Below are 21,984 nucleotides of genomic sequence, written 5' to 3'. Positions count from 1 at the left end.
AAAGAGATTTGACGATATTCCTGACATCCAACGAAACGTGACGAGGCTTTTGAACACCACCCAAAAGGAAACCTTCTTGAGAAGTTTCCACGACATGTATCACCGATCTCAGCAGTGCATAGTTATGGGAGGGGACTATTTCGAAGGACAGTGAGGTCACTGTTGTACATTGTTCATCTATGTTGATAGTACAGGACTAATCACCGAACATTATTGTCACAAGTGGTATCAAATTTCACTGTAAACGCCACCAGTTTTCTTTATATATATATATACTATTACTCAGAATCTTTTAAACAAGACATGACCGTGATTCATGGTGTGGGTTACTCTAGTCACATCCTAGTTCGTGAACCATGGGCAACGACTGAGTGGTCTAGTAAGTGGTACTGAGTGTCGGGATGCCAGTTGCTACAAAATGGGAGTGTGCATCTCGGACATATTCTGAGCCATGGCCCTTCTTGTGCTCAGGCAGCTAGGACTATACAATCCACCATGGTCCCTAATCCGTTACAGGGGAGATCATAACTTGGACTATCATGAATTTACCGAGCTCAGAACATTTTATGTAAGCCTCGGACCAATGGGAGTAACGAGTCCCACTCCCATTTGACAGGCAAGGGACTCCTTGGAAAAAACTTGGCGAACGAAATAGAATTTGATGGGAAGCTTTCAATATTAATGGGGCTTATGGGAGAAAGAAAGTAGAACAGGCTGAGTCAGCAAAGAGGATGCATCTGGATGAGCTAGGAGTAAGTGATATTCGGGTACATGGAGATAACAAGGAAGAGATAGGAGATTATAAAGTGTACTTGACGGGTGTTAAAAAAGGGAAGGACAGAGTGTAAGGTAGGGCTGTTAATCAGAAATACTACTGCACGCAACTAAGTTTCTGTTAGGCATGTAAATAAGCGAATGATGTTGGTAGAATTTTGCAGTTGGAGGAATTAGGACGAGAATTGGCTCAGTGTATTCACCACGTGTGGGTGCAAATGAGGATGAAATTGACAAGTTTTATGAAGCATTGAAAGCAGACCCGGCCAACAGCTGGAAAATGCAGATGATGATGATGGAAGCATTGAGTGACATCATAGTCAGGGTCAACAGAACGGATAAGATAGTGTTAATGGGCGATTTCAATGCGAGAGTTGGAAATAGAACTGAAGGATATGAAAGGGTGATTGGTAAATGTGGGGAAGATATGGAAGCTAATAGGATGGAAAGCGTTTGCTGGATTTCTGTGCTAGTATGGATTTAGCAGTTACGAATATATTCTTCAAGCATAAGGCTATTCACCACTACACATGGGAGGGTAGGGGTACCAGATCCATAATAGACTATATCTTAACTGACTTTGAATTCAGAAAATCTGTTAGGAATGTTCTGTTCTTTTGTGGATTTTTCGATGATACTTCACTACAGATCAGACAGTGGTCTGTAAGTATCTCTAGGCCTAGGATAGAGAAAGTGAAATCTGTCTGCAAACGAATAAGGGCAGAAAATCTCCAGGAGGAGGAAATTAGATAAAGGTATATGGATATGATTAGTGAGAAGTTCCAAACAGTGGACAGTAAGCAGATTCAGGATATATATGAAGAGAATGGGTGGCATACAGGGATGCTGTAGAAGAAAAAGCAAGGGAATGTCTAGAAACAACTGTGTGTAAGATGGGAAAAAGCGAACACCTTAGTGGAATGATGAAGTGAGAGCAGCTTGTAAATCTAAAAATAAGGCTTACCAGAAATGGCTCCAAACAAGGGCTGATGCAAACAGAGAATTGTACATAGATGAAAGAAACAGAGCGAAACAAATAGTTGTTGAATCCAAAAAGAAGTCGTGGGAAGGTTTTGGCAATAACCAGGAAAGGCTACGTCGAGCATTAGGGAAACCCTTCTGGACAGTAATAAGGACTCTTAGGAAGGGAGGGAAAAAGGTAATAAACAGTGTTTTGGGTAATTCACGTGAACTCATAATAGATCCCACAGAATCACTGGTAAGGTGGAGAGAATATCTTGAAAAATCTTTTCAACGTAAAAGGAAATCTTCCTGGTGGTGTTGCAAACAACTGAGCTCATGGGAAGGAGGAAAATGATGTTGGTGAAATTACACTTGAGGAAGTGGAAAAGATGGTAAATAAACTCCATTGTCATAAAGCAGCAGGAATAGATGAAATTAGATCTGAAATGGTAAAGTATAGTGGGAAGGCAGGGATGAAATTAGAGTATTAAGATTGGCGTGGAGTGTTGGTGAGGTACCTTCAGATTGGACGAAAGCAGTAACTGCACCTATCTATACGCAAGGGACATTAAGGACTGACACAACTATAGAGATCTCTCATTGATTAGTATAGCAGGCAAAGTATTCATGGGCATCTTGAAAGGGAGGGTGCGATCAGTGGTTGTTGAGAAGTTGGATGAAAAGAATGTGGTTTCATACCACAGAGGGGCTTGTCAGGATCAGATTTTCAGTATGCGCCAGGTAATTGAAAAATGCTACGAGGGGAATAGACAGTTGTGTTTATGTTTCGTAGACCTAGGAAAGCATATGACAGGGTACCGAGGGAAAAAATATTCGCCATACTGGGGGACTACAGGATTTAGTGTAGATTATTAAAATCAATTAAAGGCATTCATGTTGACAATTGGGTTACAGTGAGAATTGATGGTAGAATGAGTTCTTGGTTCAAGAAACTTACAGGGGTTAGACACGGCTGTAAACTTTCACCTTTCTTGTTTGTAGTTTACATGGATCATCTGCTGAAAGGTGTGCAGTTTTCTCCCTAGGACCTTTCTAATGCAGTTTTTACAGAAAGCTCAACTAACAAACCTATATATGTGCTAGTTACATAATATTAATATACATTTGAGTCATCGGGTGCTCAAATTAGATCGTAAATACTACAAAACTGTTTATTTAAATTCAATTTGATTCTGCATGACCAATCAATCACTACTGATCTGCATTTAGGGCAGTCGCCCAGGTGGCAGATTCCCTATCAATTGTTTTCCTAGCCTTTTCTTAAATGATTGCCAAGAAATCGGTAAGTTTCTCAATCAATCAATCAATCAATCAATCAATCAATCAATCAATCAATCAATCAATCAATCAATCAATCAATCAATCAAAACTCATACTGTATGGTACTCCACAGAAACCAACAGGTAAGCCCCGGTGTTATTTGATTATCAATGAGCAGAACAACACTAAAATAGTTCAGTTTTGCAGTTAATATTTACCCGTCTGATATTATTGTTAATGCCCTGGGAGTATTAAATTGAAACTTTATCATATTCAATTTTTATGTAGTGCTTCTCTCCCGTCTACTCATTCTTGACACCCGGCTGACGAAAATGTCTGGGCAGAACACTGAAGTGGCAGGGAGGGATTCAATTAGGAGGAAATGCAGTCTAATATTCTTGGAACATGAAAATAGGTGCAATGAGTATGGTATGAAAATTAGCCTTTCGAAGACTAAATTAATGTCAGGATGTCGATGGCTTAGTGCAAATATGATAAGTACACTTTTGGGGTAAGATGTGTTAAGTGCACTATATGAATTGTGGGAGGCATATGTTCATTGTGCACAAATGTGGTGAGTGAAATACAGTGTGTTATCTAAGTTTTAGAGATGACAAATGTTGTAATTACTCTGGCCATCTGCACATATGTGAAATGCGCACTTACCTCTTTTGTGCATAACAGCCTTTATTTTGAATGTTATTTGTTCGGGGCGTTGACCCATGTGGATCTTTTGCCCCTACTGGCACCATATTGTATGAAACTGCGTGTAATTGGAATGGTGGTAGTGTGGAATGTTGTGCATGAGGAGAGGAAGATTAAAAATGGCACAAACCCAGTCCCCAGGCCAGGGATATTAATCATTACAATTAAAAACCCCTGACCCGGCCGGGAATCGAACCCGGGGCCGCCGGGTGATAGGCGGGCACATTGCCCTCTACACCGCGGGGCTGGATGCATATAAGAGCTAGTAGACAAAGGTGTTAAGTGAGCACTTACAACATCTGTGCTTCTAAGGTGATAGAGCCATACATCCATACATTTGTATTATTAGATGTTGCATTGTTTTGGTGGTATTGTTGGTCATTGTTAAAAAGAGTTCTAAATGTCTGTTTCCAGTAATATTTTTTATTAGCTTAGAGGTAAAGCTTCCACAGTGTGTAGAATTATTAAGTTTATTTTCCGGGTTGAACCGTGTTGTTTTCTGTACATTTTTGGATTACTGGTGTTGTGCATGTGTGTCGGTAGAATGAATTCACGCAGTAAGGAAGCTAGTTGAAATGGTGTTAGCTACAAATAACCAAGCCTCTACATCTGCACAAGGAACATCTATTATTTATTATTTAATTAATCTATTATTTAATAATGGATAATAATGATTAAAGAAGTAACAGAAACTATTTTTCTGGTTCCCCAGCAGAGCTAGCACTTCAGCAATTATCTGAAGAGGAACACACTTCAATCTCAGATTTTAGTTCAGGTTCCAGTGACGTGTATGTTCCAAACTCAACAAGTTCCGATTCATCCACTGTAGAGGATGACTTCAATAATTATAATTATTATATAATTATTATAATTATAAATTTGATTTAATTTGAATAACCAAGAAATAATGTAGGCTTCTAGGCTTTTTTTTTTTACAGAATCAGATAAACAAAATGACAATGAGCAAAATAATTTGAAAAATCAAGCAAGAAAAATGTGCAAAAAAGCAAATAGATGTGCTTGGAAATGCTCCATAGTGAAAAAATTGAGAGTCAGTGGTGAAGCATATACCAACAGGAGTGGAAAACCTATTGCAGCAAAAAAAAAAGCCAAAATTGGTTGACTGTTCGAAGTGCAGGTATGTCTTTTCGTTCATTCTTCTTTTTTTATTATGGTGAAATTTAAAAAGTGTGTGGTGTGAAACCTTCATGTTATAATAATTATTTTCTAGGTATAAGTGCAGTGAAAACTTCAATGAAGCGTTACATTTCCATTTGTGTGCAGAGTATTGGAAACTGGCATGAAATTGGACACAAACTGAAGTTACAAAACATACATTGATGGCCAAGACATCTCAATAATGGGACAGTATAAGCAGTAATATCACGAACTTTACGAAAGTTTAAATATGACTTTCAGATTAATAATTATTTGGAAGTAATGTTTGCCCATTGCTTACTGTTTGCAAGGATATATTTTCATAATGAATTTTACGGCATCCTGTTTGTAATGACTTGACATTATCTTAAGCACTACATACTCTAAAAATACATGCAAAAAAATAATTAAAACTCACTTATCCCAGGAGGACTACCGAGATTCATCTGCTTGTCTACTTCTGATTGTAACTGCTTTAGTTTTTCAGCTTCTTCCTCCATTTCTCTCACTCTGGCCTTTATTGCTTCCAATTCCTCAAAAAGAAAAATAACTACACTAATGAAGTCAGTAACCAAACATTTTTAAAACCAACCAGTTGACAGTTAGCATAAAAAGTTTACAAAAGGAGCATATCAGGAATAAGACATTAAAAGGAACAGGAATTAAGTGCACATGAAACTCATTTGTTTAATCCTACGTGCATATTACAGTAGCAATGGGAACAGTTTTAACATGGACAAACAAATGTAGAATACAAGCAACATAAAAACTAGGCACGGAAAGGGCAGATAGAGACACACCACAGCAAGGAAGCAACGCATATAGAAGAGTAAGTTCCACCTAGGTGGAACATTTATAATAGTCTTTTTTAAGAATTAATTTTTTTCATAATGTTAATATCAATACACAACCTAATATGAAATTTATAAGTTGTAATGAAGAGTAGATTGGAAGATAAAAACATATACATTTACACAAGAACCTCATTTATCCAGACTAGGTGGGATCACAAGTAATTCAGGTGATCTGGAAACAAACTAATAAATGAATATAAGCTACTAATCTATACAAACCTTTATTTTGACACTAACATGAATAAAAAAAAAAAAAAAAGCACTTTTTGGCACATAAACTCAATACAGTACATACTGTACTCACTTCTATTTAATGAAATAGTGAAGTTTCTTTTGTTTCAAATTTATGTGGCGATTAACAGCAGCACGATCATGTAGACGTTTTACCAACATCAGTTTAGCTGCAGTTGTTTCCGTCCGACACTCCAGATAAACCATTTGTTTTTCCAGTTGTGCTGTTGCCTTCGCATGAGGCATTTCTTCTTCCCCTAAAAAGTTACTTTACTTTTTCAATTCACCATTACTGCCCTCTTCTGTATCACACGCGGTGACAATTTTGTCATTGATCATCATGCCATAACCAGCATTTCCATCATTCTGCAACCAGGCATTTACATCACTATCTATACATTTTTTTTTTTTCCTAGGGACTTTACGTCGCACCGACACAGATAGGTCTTATGGTGACGATAGGATAGGAAAGGCCTAGGAGTTGGAAGGAAGCGGCCGTAGCCTTAATTAGTGTACAGCCCCGGCATTTGCCTGGTGTGAAAATGGGAAACCACAGAAAACCATTTTCAGGGCTGCTGGCAGTGGGATTCGAACCCACGATCTCCCGGATGCAAGCTCACAGACACGCGCCTCTACAATTATTCAGTTTGATCATTATTCAGTAAGATTTTGAAAATTGTTACGGAGATACTGTGGTGGACAAGGAGAAAGGAGGTGCAGGCATGAATGGGTCGATATAAGACAGTCAGAAGATTAATTTAAAACTTTAAAATTAGAGCTATACTTCTTTCTCTGCTATCTTTTGGTTTCTTTTCAGATGTTAAATTTTTACAAAACAATTTGCTAAGTGAAAAACAAATTTTCGGGTACAACAATGAGATATGATATAGATTTATTAAACACACTGTCTACTTTTAACAAAGAATGGTTATAAGGTCCCTTGAAATATTTTATCGTTTGCATAGAAATTCAGGGAATTTATCCTCTCGTTACAATCAATCAAGTGGTACTGTGGACAATACAAGCCGCAGAGCGTTCAGGAACACTGGGTTGAAGCATGATGGTAACCTCATTGGTAACAAATTCTGTGGTGAAAGCCGTGCACTGTAGTCCGCATGAAGGCATGTCGGAGTTCAAAGTTGGGCTCTTTCCATTCATCTGTGTTCATTGCAGGAGTTTCGTAGAAGTCTGGATCTATTGCTGCAAGCTTTTGCTGTCTTTGATCGATATGGGCCTCATATGCTGGGGTGGATTCTAGATTATTACTTATCATTATCTCTCTGATGAAGAAGTCCGTGTCTGCCAGTTTGTACACTAACAATGTCCGAACTGTTCTGAGTAGCAGTAATGCTCTTTTCAAGTAGGTGGCTTTCACAGCTTCCAGTCTCCTCAGGTTGGCCATAGTGAGGTGCGTCCATATTTTGCTGATAGCATAGCAGGCTATTGGTACTATCTTAATACTAAGGAGGATGAGGGTGGTTCTTACTGATAGTTTCTCAATGCTCTTTATTTCAAATATGGATTTGATCGCTGCAGTGCATCGTTCCTCTATGTGTTTAGTAAATGTCTTCCCAGTTACTTGCAAGGTTAAGCCTAAATGATACGAGTTTACCAGCTCTAGTTTGTTATTGCCGCACTCAAAGACATCTTCTGTGGAGATATTTCCTCCTCGCCTAAATTTCATAACTTTTGTTTTGCTGGTAATTATCTCTAGATCATTTCTCAGAGACCATTCTTTAGCTTATTGGGTCCTTGTTGCAGGGATTTTCTGTTTTTTGATAGCAATATCACGTCATCAGCGTTCAGGAACATTGCAATATCTTCCGAGGCTACCTCACTGATGACATCGTGAGTCAACAGATTAAAAATCATTGGGCTGAGAGGGTCCCCTTGGAGTACGCCATTAGTCTGGGTTATAAGTCCAGACCGGCCTACTTTATCACTAACCGTAAGCCAGTTAGAACTTAGTATATCTTCCAATAATTGCAACAGTGGATTCCCTGGTCCTAAGATAAAAGATAGTTTCCTTTAGTATAATCCACGAAGATAGTATAAACGAAGCCTCCAGTTACGCTTGTAGCATCCCATATGATGCTAAGTACCCTCTCAATTGCTTGGATTATTGATCTACCGGCAGTAAATCCATATTGTTCTTCTGGTATGTACATCATGGCTTGTGGTAGGATGCGATCTAATATTAAGGTAAATACTTTAATCGAGGGCTATCCCACGATAAGAATCTGGTGAGTCCTTTGGCCCTTTTCCTTTATATAGCACCTGGATAGTAGATTCCCTCCAACTCCTAGGCATTTTCCTTTGTACGATGCATTCATAGAATATTGCTGAGAGAAACTGATTCTTTTAGAAGCTCATTTGTGAGGTTGTCCGGACCTAGTGCTTTTCCTTGTTTACATCTTCGCAATGCATTCCATACTTCTTTCACTGTGATTGGCATGATTGGATCCTGATGCTTGGTTCGAGTCTGTATGTCAGCCATTTGGGTCCTTAGATATATACCTGAAAAATGCTCCTCCCATATTTTCATCGGTATAGTGGGATTAACTTTCGTTCTGTAGGGTTCAAGTATTATATATGGTTTTGATTCTGTGACTGCTATTGTCTCCAGCTCCACAGAGCAATGTTCAACTGATCCAGGCAAACTAGGAAAGGAGGTACAGCGTCAATATCCTGGAATGGTCCATCGTACTTCCTTACAAGACATTCCTTCACGATGTGCTTCACAGTCTGGGAAAGAGCTCCACAGTCACAGGCAGGAGAATTCCGAAGTCCCCACTTATGTAACATGGTGTTTACTCTGGCATAGTATGTTCTTAAGTGGTTTAGTTTAACCCACTGATGTCTTTTTAGATGGAATCCTGGTAGGGCAGTAGTAGGGTCTTTGACCATTTGATGTTCTATAGGTGCAGAATTCCAGCTTTCACACAATTTTCCTTTGATACTGAAGTATGGTTCATGGTGTGGGTTACTGTACAAACTAGTTTGTGTACCAAGGGCAACGGCTGAGTGGCCTAGTAAGTGGTCCTCGGAGTCGCATACCTGCCAACTTTTGAAAAGGGCTATCAGTAAAACTCATTCGCGACAAAAAATCTAACGATTTTCGACACACCCCGGCTTGACGAAAATAATAATACTTCTGGGCTACAAAATACAAGAATTCATGCTTTAAACAGGATACTTCAAAGAAAACATATCTACTTATATCATAGGCCAATGATTTGTAGATGAACATAACAATCAAGAAGAAATCCATGTTTAAACAGCAGCAGGCGTGGTGAATATTAGTTTGGAGCATACATAACAGGACTTCCTTGATAAATTAAGCACATATGCGATAATTGAAAAAGGCTTTACACAATAAAACTTGTTTAACGTAACACAGGCAAGAAATAATACACACTGCAAATCAAACGCTAGTTCAACTTGAAAGCCATAGTTGTGGCCTTTTTAGCTTCCTGCAAAAAGTCCTGAGAAAATGTTTTGTCATACCAAGGACCAAAACTCCTGGTCTTCTAAACAGAAAGACTCCAGAGATTCATTGGACATAGATGATCTGAACTCTGTTCTATTTTCCTTCACAAGCTGAAATCAGGTTCACATTCTGCATCGCTATGGGGTATGGTGAGAATAGACAGCATTATTCTAGAAATTTGGTTATACTTAAGAAGTCCATAGGCTTCAAGAATTCTTAATATTTGTGCCCAACTGGAATCACTTACAGCATCGTGATTTTCAACCAAAGTGTCGTCAACCTGAACTCATTCACCACCTCATCTGTAGTTTCATTCTCTTCCTTGCATAACATGATAGGAAACCTTTCCAAGAATAAAACGAATGGAAGAAAACTGTGCATCTTAAATTTTGTCTAACCTAGAAACTTCAGCATGCTTTAACACATCAATCTTGAGTGGAAACTTGCTGATGATGTAGTCACAGGCAGTACAAAAGTATAGTTTCTCACAGATGAAATGAAAAGGGATTTATCTGTATTTTGGAGATCATCCACTATGTTGGAAGTCCAAATGCTAATAACTAACTCACCATCACCCAAATCATTGCGTCCACCATGTGCAATATTAACCCCTTAAGTGGGGAGCTCGGTACATACCGGCTCACTCACAGGTGGGGAGCAATTTCCCTGATTGAAGAAAATATTTAATTACTTGATTAAAAACAATCTTAGACTATAATGAACTATTGAAGGGCCCTAAGGGAAATATTTACTTGAATATAATGTATTTAACTGTTGGAAAATTATACTATTTTAATTTTTCAATACTTTGTGCAAGAACGTACTAAGTGCTTTCACACTGTGATATCAAGGTTACTACTTCCTAATAGCAAAGCTCTGGTTTTATTATATATACAGTAACTTTTACCTGAATATTTTAGGCAGTTTACTAACAATCTCTGCCTGTAAATAAATATTTCTGTATATGTAAATTGCAGATTTACATAGTTCACATGTTCTTAAAAGATTTACAATGGAATAAATTATAATACTCACGAAATTTTCTGTTATGTTTGTTAGCGCTTTTGAGGGATCAAGTTTATATGGCCTACCTACAATTCATAAGTGACACACACTGACTATATTACACTACAATACACGTAATATTTACAGTCTTCACAGTGTTATGTCTTTTACAGCTGTTCATTATGATACACACAGAAGCCGATCATGTTATATAACCTGTCTCGGCGTCGCATAATTTATATGATTCCATTCCGAAACACGATCGTTTTATTGATATGTAAACTTCCACCCTAGCCACCCTTTCCAATGTAACAGGTTCTCATCAATTAACCCTTTGCCATCAGGGGTATAAGCTTCCGAAAATTTTGCTAACAGGGCATCAAATACTGGATTAATCTTGTATATTTTGGGAGGGTAAGGTAAGGGTGTATTCTGCCCGAAGGCAGGTCCGAACCTGGAACGAATGTAATTAGTCCAACAAATACTGGAAACTGCGAAACACAAAAACTCGAACACTTCATAAAATATATAACCTTAAAAGGCCATGCACGGAAAATCAACAGAATATGATTCTTTAAATATCTGGAAGTACTGAATAATGTATGATCCTTGAGTCTAATTAGTGGGGTAGACCATGGATAGAACGGTCATGACTTCCACGTTTCTTGGAATTTCTTTGCTCACTGTCGGAAGCAGAACTTAACATGCCCTGATCAAGGCCAATGCAATTTGGCTGAAAGCTCGACTTCATTAAATAAGTATAGTGGCTTTAATCCAGTAATTTATCTGGAAGTACTGTTCGTAAACAAAAAACAACACTCGCGTGGTCAAAGAATATAGGTTAAATCACAACAAGCGAATGGAGCGGAACAAATAATTTGCAGAGCAGAGCCTGTCAACTCCTAAGATTCACACGGAAGAACTGTTATCCCGGCTTTAAATTCAATTCCAATAATGACACAAACATCACACGGTTAAAAATACCGATCATATCAAAGAATGAGTTGTCATCTATCGTGGACTTGCCTTCGACCAAGAGAGAACGTGCTTCGACCCACGCAAACAACCGATTGTACGGAAGTGGAGAGATTATTGAGTGTTGTTTCAAATTTTTGTCCGTAAAGTCGTAAAATGACACTGTCTATCCGTTAAATCGTAAAATGCTGCAATTTCCGTAAATTTTACGGATAAGCTTTAAGGGTTGGCAGTCGGGATACCAGTTGCTATGGAATGGGAGGGGGCATCTTGGACATATTCTGGGTCATGGCCTTCCTTGTGCTCAGGCGGCTAGGACTATACAATACACCGGTGGTCCATGACCCATTAGAGGAGAGATCCTGACTGGAACTATGTATAAGTAGGGTAGCATCCTGCTTCATGAATTTACCGAGCTCAGAACATTTTAAGTAAGCCTCAGACCTATGGGAGTAACGGAGTCCCACTCCCATTTGACAGGCGAGGGACTCCTTGGAAACAACTTGGCGAACGAAATGGAATTCGATGGGGAGCTATCAATATTAATGGGGCTTATGGAAGAAAGAAAGTAGAACTGGCTGAGTCAGCAAAGATGCATCTTGACGTGCTAGGAGTAAGTGATATTCGGGTAAGGGGAGATAACGAGGAAGAGAGAAGAGATTATAAAGTGTACTTGACGGGTGTTAGAAAGGCAAGGGAAGAGTATGGGGGGTAGGGCTGTTTACCAGGAATACCACTGCACGTAACATAGTTTCTGTTAGGCAGGTAAATGAGCGAATGATGTGGGTAGATTTGGCAGTTGGAGGAATTAGGACGAGAATTGTCTCAGTGTATTCACCATGTGAGGGTGTAGATGAGGATGAAGTTGACAAGCATTGAGTGACATCGTGGTCAGGGTCAACAGCAAGGATAGGATACTGTCAATGGGCGATTTCAATGCGAGAGTTGGAAATAGAACTGAAGAATACGAAACGGTGATTGGTAAATATGGGGAAGATATTGGCAGGTAAACCATAGACTTAACTGACATGAGGAAATGCGTGTCAGGCCGCGACCATCTAGTACATAACAAAGTATCGACGCGAAGATCCATGGTAGGCCTAGCAAGCCGGTGGTAGCGCCTTCGAATTGCTTTCAACAATCAAACGAGCCTTAGATGGAGATAAAAGACAATACCGAAATTGACAAAGTCTTCGAGCAGATCTGGCAGGTATGATGGCCAACATGGCTCCGATGAACGACAGATATGTCCGAAGAATAATGTAAGAATTGGGACTATGAATATTTTGACCCTGACTGGAAAAACTGAAGAACTTATCGATATGATGAAGAGGAAAAATCTATCTATATTGGGAAGGACTGAAACAAAATGGAGAACGGCAGGTAGCAAGATTCTCAGAGATGGCTAGAAATTAGTATGGAGTGGACGCGAGGAAGAGGCCAGAAATGGTGTAGCTTTCCTGATAACAAAAGACATGGACGCCATTAGTGAAGTATCCTATAAGAATGATAGGATCATTAAATTATCTATGCAGCTGGAGTTCATAAATTACACGGTAATGCAGGTATATGCATCACAGGTTGGATGTAGTGCTCAAGAGAAGGAACAATTCTGTCAAGATCTAGAAGATATAATTGATGAAGAAAATGTCATCATTGGGGACTTAAATGCACTATACTGAGAGTCAACTCAAGATCTTAGCGGACCCTTTGATGTTAGTCTGACTTCTGGTCGGTGAAAAGGCTTCCGCAGCACCAAATAGTTCCCTAGGTTTGTTACTTGTTCCTGAAGTCAGGAGCTTTCTTCAGTTTGGTTAGATATTCTAGTGAACTGACTTGACAAATTAAAAATTTTGCCCTGCATAAATCTGGAAAATATATCGCAAGTTGTATGTTATTCGGGTTCGTTACCAACTCGAATATTTCATACGTAGATGCCTATGAATATTTATTGTTCTCAGTGATGTATATAGCAAAATAATAATAATTTAATATGATATTGATATCGTATTGCACTGTGAACTTAGTAAGCTTTGTTCGAGTTCATTCCGTTGCTGATAAGTTCGCATAATATGTGCGACGTTGATGATGGATCCAAGAAAACTGTTGGCTGTACTGGCTGCAACAGCATGTTGACTTGTTCAGTATTCATAATGGCTGCCAGCTGTGAGTAAGACGTATGTGATGCTGTGACGCTTGAGTCCCCTGTGAAATACTTTAAAGCTAACAAAAGTGAAGAAAAATTAAGTAGGAAATCTAAACCTCATTGTTTTAAATGTTTACAGTAGCCAACAAGATTAGAATCTGCTGCTAACTGTGGAAGACGGGAAAAAGACAGCGCAGCTGACCGGCGTTTCTGTGTACAGTGTTTACGCCGCTCGCTTGGAATTTAAACTCCACGGAAAATCCAAGTCTTCAGCGAAAGCTCGATGTGTCAGCTCAGTTCAAACTATGCACTCGCCATAAATAAAACAGGAAGGGCTGTAACACGGTATGGAAATAGGATCCTTGGCGTATTCGATAATGATAATAATAATAATAATAATAATAATAATAATTTGTACTTTACATTCGTAACCGCCCTCTACCTGCAGAAATGTTGTCATGAGGGGATCATTAGTTCGTTTTTACCCTCCGAATGATGAGACTACAATATTTACAACATTCCTGGAAACATTGTATTTTGCAATCCCACTCACGGGTGGGTTTTTCAGCTTTTTGAACCGTGATAAACCGCCACTCACAGTCGTTGCATGAGAGCAGAATCGTATACTTATGTTGTAAGTCTCCATGTGCCTCACACAAATTGTATTATGAAATGAAAATAAACCTTGTTTCTCTTGCCTCGGTATTCGTCAGTAAGGTCAGTAGGTTTTACATTGTCAATAAAGCAATAAATAGGTATGGTACGAAATCGAAGTACAGCTATGTGAAAGGAAGTGATTTCGTTTGATGCTTCACCATTTCAGAATGAAGTACTTGTCAGATAGACGCACGGCGTTAATGTTAAGCTGGTTGTGGCGGAGAATGAGAATGGTGACGGGAAGGGGGAACAGGGGAAGTGTTCACATGCGAAGTAGCTGGAAAGTTAGATATCTCTCTCTTCTTTAGCATGCTATTCCTCTGGTTCATAAATTTTCTGATACTACTGGTATGAAGCACACTGGATCATCATAGTATTCCAGCTATTCGATCGCTATTCTGAGGCAGTGATTGTAATGAGCAGTGTGCACGCTTAAACTGAATAATTACGCAGGAGTGTTTGCAGCTGTCTGCAGCCAGGTCATTCTAGCTCTGGAACTTTGAACTGTTAGATTGGCACCATAGTACTTTTTGTTAAAAGTGAGAAAATGTGCTGTTTTTCATTTTATTGACCATTTCATATGACAGCGTTGCTTTTAATCGCTACTTTTGTACTGACATCATTGTAATGACCTATGTTGACTTCAGTTGGGAAAACTATACGGACAGTCTTTCTGAGAATTCCATAGTGAAGCACGGGTACATCAGCTAGTTATTTGTAATAGCATTGCGCTTTGCATAATCGCGCGGGCACTTGATGCAATATATTAATCTGTGCATTTGCTAACCAGTGGCATCTAAGTGCATGACTGATTCACATATGTGGAGCATGAGTTCATACTATTTTCGGAAGGCTTACCGATCATCTCACTCACATACTTCTGTGAGGGAATAGAGATGTGTAATTTTTAGCCTTGTAGCCTCATATAGCAACAGTCGGGCTTTGAGACAATAAGTGTTATAAATATATCATAGTACTGTATTGCGCAAGACATGTACAATAAGAATAAGCAGTTTTGACCAATTGTATCTCCTGATTTCTCCTGATTTTCATATTAAAATCTGATTTTTTTTGTTTTGTAAAGTAGGCAGGTGGCATTTTTTCTCTTTTTCTTCTCTTACTATCCTCTTAGCTGTTAGTTTTTTTGCCTTGTAGAGTTCCTGTAGTTCGGTCATTTCTTGGCCACCTGGATCTTGTCACTCTCTTTACTTTTCTTTGTCTAGCATCTTTTATGCCCATTTTCTCTCTTTTATAGTCAATCTGACTCTATCATTCCACCGAGGTGTCTCTTTTTCTTGCATGGTGGATCCTGTTACTCCACATAGGTCTTTAGCTTCACCCACCAAAGTATCTTTAAAAAATTTCTATTCTTCTTCTACTGTATTCATTTCCCCTTTTGGTAAGTGTCTCTGTATCCTTATTTTATATTCTTTAGCTTGGCTTCTTCTAACTTCCAAGTTTTCACCTTGTTTTCTTTTTCTTTTCTTTGGGGTTGTGTTAGCCACATGATTTAAGTCTGTAATCAATAATCTATGATCACTATCCATACTCTCACTGGGGATAACTTTGACATCCGTTATATATTTCCCTCCTTTGTTAGTGATGATAGCCTTATGTTTTCCATCCCAGCTATATCTTGTTATCTTGTGGCTGTCTTGTTTTTAGAAGAAGGTATTTTTGATGATCAATCTATTTCTTCTGCACAAATCAAGCAGTTGTTCACCTTCCACATTTCCGTTCTCAAACCCATGTGATCCAATGATTTCCTCATAACCAAGTCTGTCCCAACTATACTGAAATTCAACTCAAGAGCTTAGGAAAAGTATCCTTGCGCTACTTCGTGCCAATATCCAGGCAGGTTGTTATACTTGATACGCAGCAGTAATCCCATCTATCTGAGATAAATGGCAGCAGAATACACAAAGCACATCACAACAAAGTAACAACGGTCAATGTAATGTTATTGTTGATCAATTTTATAAGCTTTCTACATTGCAGGCGTTCATATTTAGTATTCCTCCAACTCTGTGATATTAGAGCATCTAATGTAAAGTGAGTCATCCTTTCTTTCATGACTCCCTCTTGTGTTGTTATTCAAGCGATCGTTCCGTCACGACTTTCTCATTTTTATGACAATCTTCACAATTTCATCACCAATAATATTATTATAGTCGATACGGTAAAACTGAACAAGACATAAATAATCGGAACTTGTATTCTCTATAACTTTTGTTATACAGTACTTTTCGATATGACCAATAAGATAGGTAATTCAAAATTAAATTTTCGACACCTTCCCCTAAACTACTATTTCGAACAGGGTGAATAAAATTATTTATAGCATGTACTGTAGATCCTTATTCTCCGACTTTACATACCGATTTTCACTAAATTCTGTTCACCCATTTTCTCGTACCTCGGTGGTGATACAGACTTGATAACAAAAATGCAAATTCATTAATATCTCTCTTATCATAGCCGGTACAGTAAAAATATAAGAAATAAACGATAGGAAATTTAATAATATTGTGACCTTATCGGTCATATCAATATTTATTTAATAATTAATTTAGGCAGTGAAAACTTCTGTCAAGCTCCCTTGTCCATATTACAGTAAAGTTGCACTAGGTTGCATCAATTTGCACAACATCTCCGACTTGGTGGTGTAAACACACGTCCGTCATAGCTGGAAGAATCCCCAGAAAGAGAACGAGCTATGAAAAATGACAAGGAAAGAAAATCTATACTAATAACTCCGCCCAATAAAAATGGCCGAAACACGGAATGCCAACGTGCAAGCTTGATTTGTATTGTAAGATTTCGAGATATGCATAATTAGTAAGGGAAAACTCGGCACATCCTATGTTTTTGTACCGGGAGGTACACCTCAACCCCGCACATTTAAAAGAAGCGCTTTAAAGAAGGCTATCTCTCATACAAATCCTGAAACAGCTATGGCACGAAGTTGGGACATTGACCAGAAGACGTCACCATTGAATTATGGAGTAATTGTGTTATTGTGAAGTTGCCTAAACTGTCTGTATTTATTGGTTTTGTTATGATTTATGTCAAGAAGTTTGAACTTTTTTCCATAGATGCCGTTACAAAAACTGAGGTAATGCACTCTGGTGCAAGGTAAAAGAATTAATGATTTAAAGAAGTTGTGTGTTATTATGTTTTCTCAACTAAATTAACTTTCATTTATTCTGTTATTTCAAGGTTTGCAACACTTTTTTCCCATCCCACCAGTTTTTGAAACTGGCCAATCACTGGCTTCTTGTAGGTTTTTGGTTTACCCAATAAAAATAAGAGGGTGTGTCCAGATTTAGTCCAGAATCCTCTCGAACTGTCCCCTCGGGTATATAAGCTGTGACCTTTTCAGGCTACCTTGTCTCTTGATCGCCGAATTTCTAAGAGTGTGTGAGTGTGTGCGTTAAGACAGCTTATTCTTCGCCAGGCAGTTCATCAGCCAAGGTAATGGCTACCAGTCATATCCCTCTGTAGCTAACTCCGCAGGCTTATATGCGGGGAAGGTTCAAATTTCTAACTACGTAACCACCTGCTTTCTAAAATGTAAATTTTCTTTTGGCTAATGTAAGATTTCATATAGTCTTAAACTGTAAATCGGGGATAGAGAGTGCGTTACCCTCTCTAGTTCCCCTCCAACTTACAGTAGTTTGAGGTGACTATGAGTTGGTTACTGTTTCTCTTTTCTGTAAAGCGTTTTAGTAACCTTCATTCTAGTCACCTCAGCAGCTTGGGATTAGCCTCTGCAACATCGGGCCGAGAGCCCAATTAGGGTTTTATGTGTAATTTTCTAGGAGCGCAAGTGTACGGCTCCATTCATTTTGTGTTCAGGCCAGTAATTTAACCTGTTTTTCTTTTCCATGAAGGCCCAGTAGTTTGGGTACTAGTTATCCGTGTGGACTAAATTATAAAATTGCAGGGCCTAGAGAGGCCAGAAGTTTGTAAGATTTTTGTAAGAAATTAGGAGCGCAGTCTCCTTGGTTAATGTTGGAGAGCATGTAAGCTCTTTTCTGAGATTGCTGTAATATTGAGGGAGCCTTTTAAAGGGTGTATTTTTAACATTTGGAGTAAGGTGCTCTTGTTTTGGGATATTTCTCCTGGTCTATATAAACGCTAATTAGCGATATCATAACGTTGGAAATTAGGGGCTTGAAGCCCAAATCGGTTAAATTCCCTATTCTTGGGTTTTCCAATTTCTGTACCAAGATTGTTATTGTACCTGATCTTTCTTTCCTTCACCTAGTGAAGAAGGTTGTTAAATTTGAAATTTGAAAAGAAATATAACCTTCATTTTTAAAGTTTTAAGTTAATCTTTGATATAGTAGATAGACCCATTCCACCCAGCACCTTCTTTCAGCTCTTTCTGCTCCACGAAAACATGGCAACATTTGTATTGTATTGTAAGATTTCGAGATATGCATAATAATCAGTAAGGAAAACCTTGGCATGTCATATGTTTTCATAATAGACCTCTGCCAAAATTCGAGTTGTTTATAAAATTTAAATGCGTGGACAATTATGCCATCATAAGATTATATAAGCACCGGTCGCGTACCCACGCCAACTAAGTATGCAGACTCCGGATGGGAATCCCCGTAAAGGCATCATTTTGATAATAAATTTTAAATAAACCGTCGATTGATGCGTTTTCTGCACATAACTAGATTACTTAAAAGTCTGAGTCACACATTTGAGCACATTGCTGATGTCATACAACCCGTAGAATCACTAATATGCAAAATGTGGTGGGGACTGATTGCTGTCTATTGTTCATGGAGGGAAAAAATGATATAAGGGGCAGCCATGTTGAGAAAACATTCACTTTACGTGAAAGATTGAAGGCAGACACACGGTCCGCTAGTATTCTGGCCTTACCTGTATATACATTTTGCAAATATGCGGTGTGAAAAACTTTGTCCAAGTGATAGTATTGAAACTATTTAAATAACGTGAGCGCACGAACTGTGTTACAGTTTTGAAAAATTGTGTTTGTGAATGACGTAACTTATTTCAACGCCATTAGACTTGTTACAGTGAAGAGGACCCTGGGATTATGAACGTGCTCAGGAGGACTAGAAGAGGATTCGAACCTGTGATCCACGTCAGTGACATGAGAAGCTAAACGACGATAAGGGCCTTCCCGAGGCCCGAACCATGGATTTCTTGACATGATGATAAGTACATAAAATTAAATCTGAGTAAAATGCACGGTTATGTAATATGTGGACCACATAAATTAGGTTAGTAATGTAAATTGCATGTATTTTTGAATTAGGGAGGGACTTGTAAGTGGTCTTCATATTGTTTAAAATATATTCATCTAGATGGTGCACCCACCAGTCGAGCGGTCAGTGCAAAGTTCTCCCGGTAACTCGATTTCTTCTCAGGGTATTCTATCTATCGCTCATAAAATCTGAGATTTTATATGTGTTTGTTTTTTACGTGGTTTCGGAAGAGACTCGGTCTGCTGAGACACACATCATGGGGAAACCTATTCGCTCAAGTAAAGACCTGCGGCCGAAAACCTCAAAAACAATCTCTCTCTTTTGTCAAACTCATCAGTTACTTACATCTACTAAACTTATTAGGTAACTTACAAACTAGCCGTTACCCAAAAGGAATTCATAACACAGGCACTTTCTAAAAGAAAAGTATAAGAAAATTTATTGAATAAATCATGTTCAATGTAAAGTTAATGTGAATTCTGGGTAGTATTATCTTAATAACATTTATGTATAAAGGATTAGAGTCAGCGCTGGCTTAAATAAAAGTAAAATAATTAAGATTTTAAATTATTTACACTCATTCTCATTCAATGTTCAAGTTCATATTAGTTATTTACTTCTATATTCGTAGCCATGTTCCGAAGTGTATTTGATTTACTTTAATTATATTAAAAGATCACTGAGCAATCACGGTCTCCATATAAATACTCGATGTGAATACTGTCACGATAATTATATTAATTATTCTCACCCCATTTAAGTCAGTTCACTGTGATAAAAATGGATGGTTTGCTAAATTGAAACGTAATAAAAATTAAATGGGATAAAGTCAGATTGCGAATGTAAATCTGATCATATCTTTGCATATGCATCTCCCAAACAAACTCTTGCGTGAGTATGAAATCGTAAAACTGCTCTCCAAATTTTCCATTCATAAATCTGAACTCTGATTATTTGGTCCTTCATCTTGAATACGCATAAATAACAACTTACGGGCTAAGACAATACCTCCCTAGAGCCTACGATATATGGCTCCTAACTAACCATTATCCTATTCTTTATATTTTAAACACTTCATCTCAAATCATATCTGCATGAAAAGAAATGAACATCTATCTAACTGTTTAGGTAGTTTCCAATCGACACACTCCTCAACCAACGGCTCAATGTGCTTTAGCTATCTCCTATTACTCAATATCTCTCATGTGTACGAGCTACTCAACTCGTTGGTCAGTACAGAATGAAATTAATACGTATTATAATGAAATGTCACCGCACCAAAGAATATCACATGTGTACTTAGTCATGAGCCTAGTTAAACCGTACGTTAAAGAACTCTCTCTCTTGTATTCGCTACATACCATTTACCAATGTCAGATAAAAACTGTCACGATTCACAATTCTATCATAATACATGTCAATCTTACCTTAAAATGGGTCATCTGCGCGATATTCACTCATTTGACATATTCCTTCCATATGACACAAACTCACCTCATGTTAATCTAACGCAACGTTTCCTCGGCGAATAGCAATTCTTTCTCATACCGCAGAACATAAACAAACATCTGCATTTCAAATATTCCTTAACATACTCCAAAAAATAACCATATTTTAACACCATTCCAATATACATTATCATACCACTGGCATACATATTGCCGTACGCATATAGCCGATTACACCCAAAGCTATATGCCAAAACATTTTAGAATTGCCTTATAATAAACGCATTTTAATAACCTCTTATCTTTAAACAGCAGTTGGAGTTCAATGCCCTCTTTCTATAAAGAAAGGAATACGTAACTAAACCATATTCATCTGTGTCGTGCAGGTAAATTCGTGACGTAATCATTGTACAAGTAAAACGAGATGAATCGAAGTTTCACTAGTTGTATACACTCATTGCTATTAGATCTTCACAAGTAACACTTCTTTCATTTACTCATGCTAGTTTCTACTGTATGTATGCAAGTGCGGTAGCATGTATATGATATAATAGAATTCTAATTCTACACTGCCATCTTATCTTATAGCCTTAAATATCTCACACTTCACTTTATGATTCACACACGTTCTTAATTAATTCATAAATATCACCAATTAATCAGCACATGCCGAAGTTAGAGTGAGGGTGTAGATTGCAAGAAACTACTCTACTAAAAAATGTATGGACTTAGCTCGTCAGATGCTACGTTTGGTCTGGTTGTCGCTCCATTCCTTGGTTGTGGTTAGACCCTCTGTTAGGATCTGGATCTCCGGTTGGACAACGTCTTCCCGATCATCGGCTGGTCATATGGCTGGCTGATCCAATCCTTGTCGGCTGGTCCTCTGGCTGGCCGGTGCCCATCCTCATCGGCTGGTCCTCTGGCTGGCCGGTGCCTATCCCCAGTTCAGTCCATCATGTAGATTTAGCAAGCAGTCATCATTCCAAATCTGCAGACAGCGTAGAAAATTCCTTTTGCGGAGCAATCAGTCACGATATATTCCATA

At 38.3% G+C, this 21,984-nt stretch overlaps 1 protein-coding gene across 4 annotated transcripts in view; it reads right to left on the bottom strand.

Annotated features, from left to right (window-relative positions):
• Positions 1-21,984, bottom strand: part of Pabp2 (poly(A) binding protein nuclear 1) — a 234,591-nt gene that overhangs the window by 166,406 nt on the left and 46,201 nt on the right. For all 4 annotated transcript variants that reach the window (XM_067147924.2, XM_067147927.2, XM_067147925.2 and 1 more), the window contains one exon: positions 5,300-5,414. In XM_067147924.2, coding sequence (XP_067004025.1) covers positions 5,300-5,414 — 115 coding nt within the window. The remainder of the gene's footprint in view (positions 1-5,299; positions 5,415-21,984) is intronic.

The sequence above is a fragment of the Anabrus simplex genome, chromosome 5 (assembly GCF_040414725.1).
Source record: "Anabrus simplex isolate iqAnaSimp1 chromosome 5, ASM4041472v1, whole genome shotgun sequence".
NCBI lineage: Eukaryota > Metazoa > Arthropoda > Insecta > Orthoptera > Tettigoniidae > Anabrus > Anabrus simplex.
The sequence above is the reverse complement of the archived record's forward strand: the minus strand, read 5'-3'. Positions and strand labels throughout refer to the sequence as shown.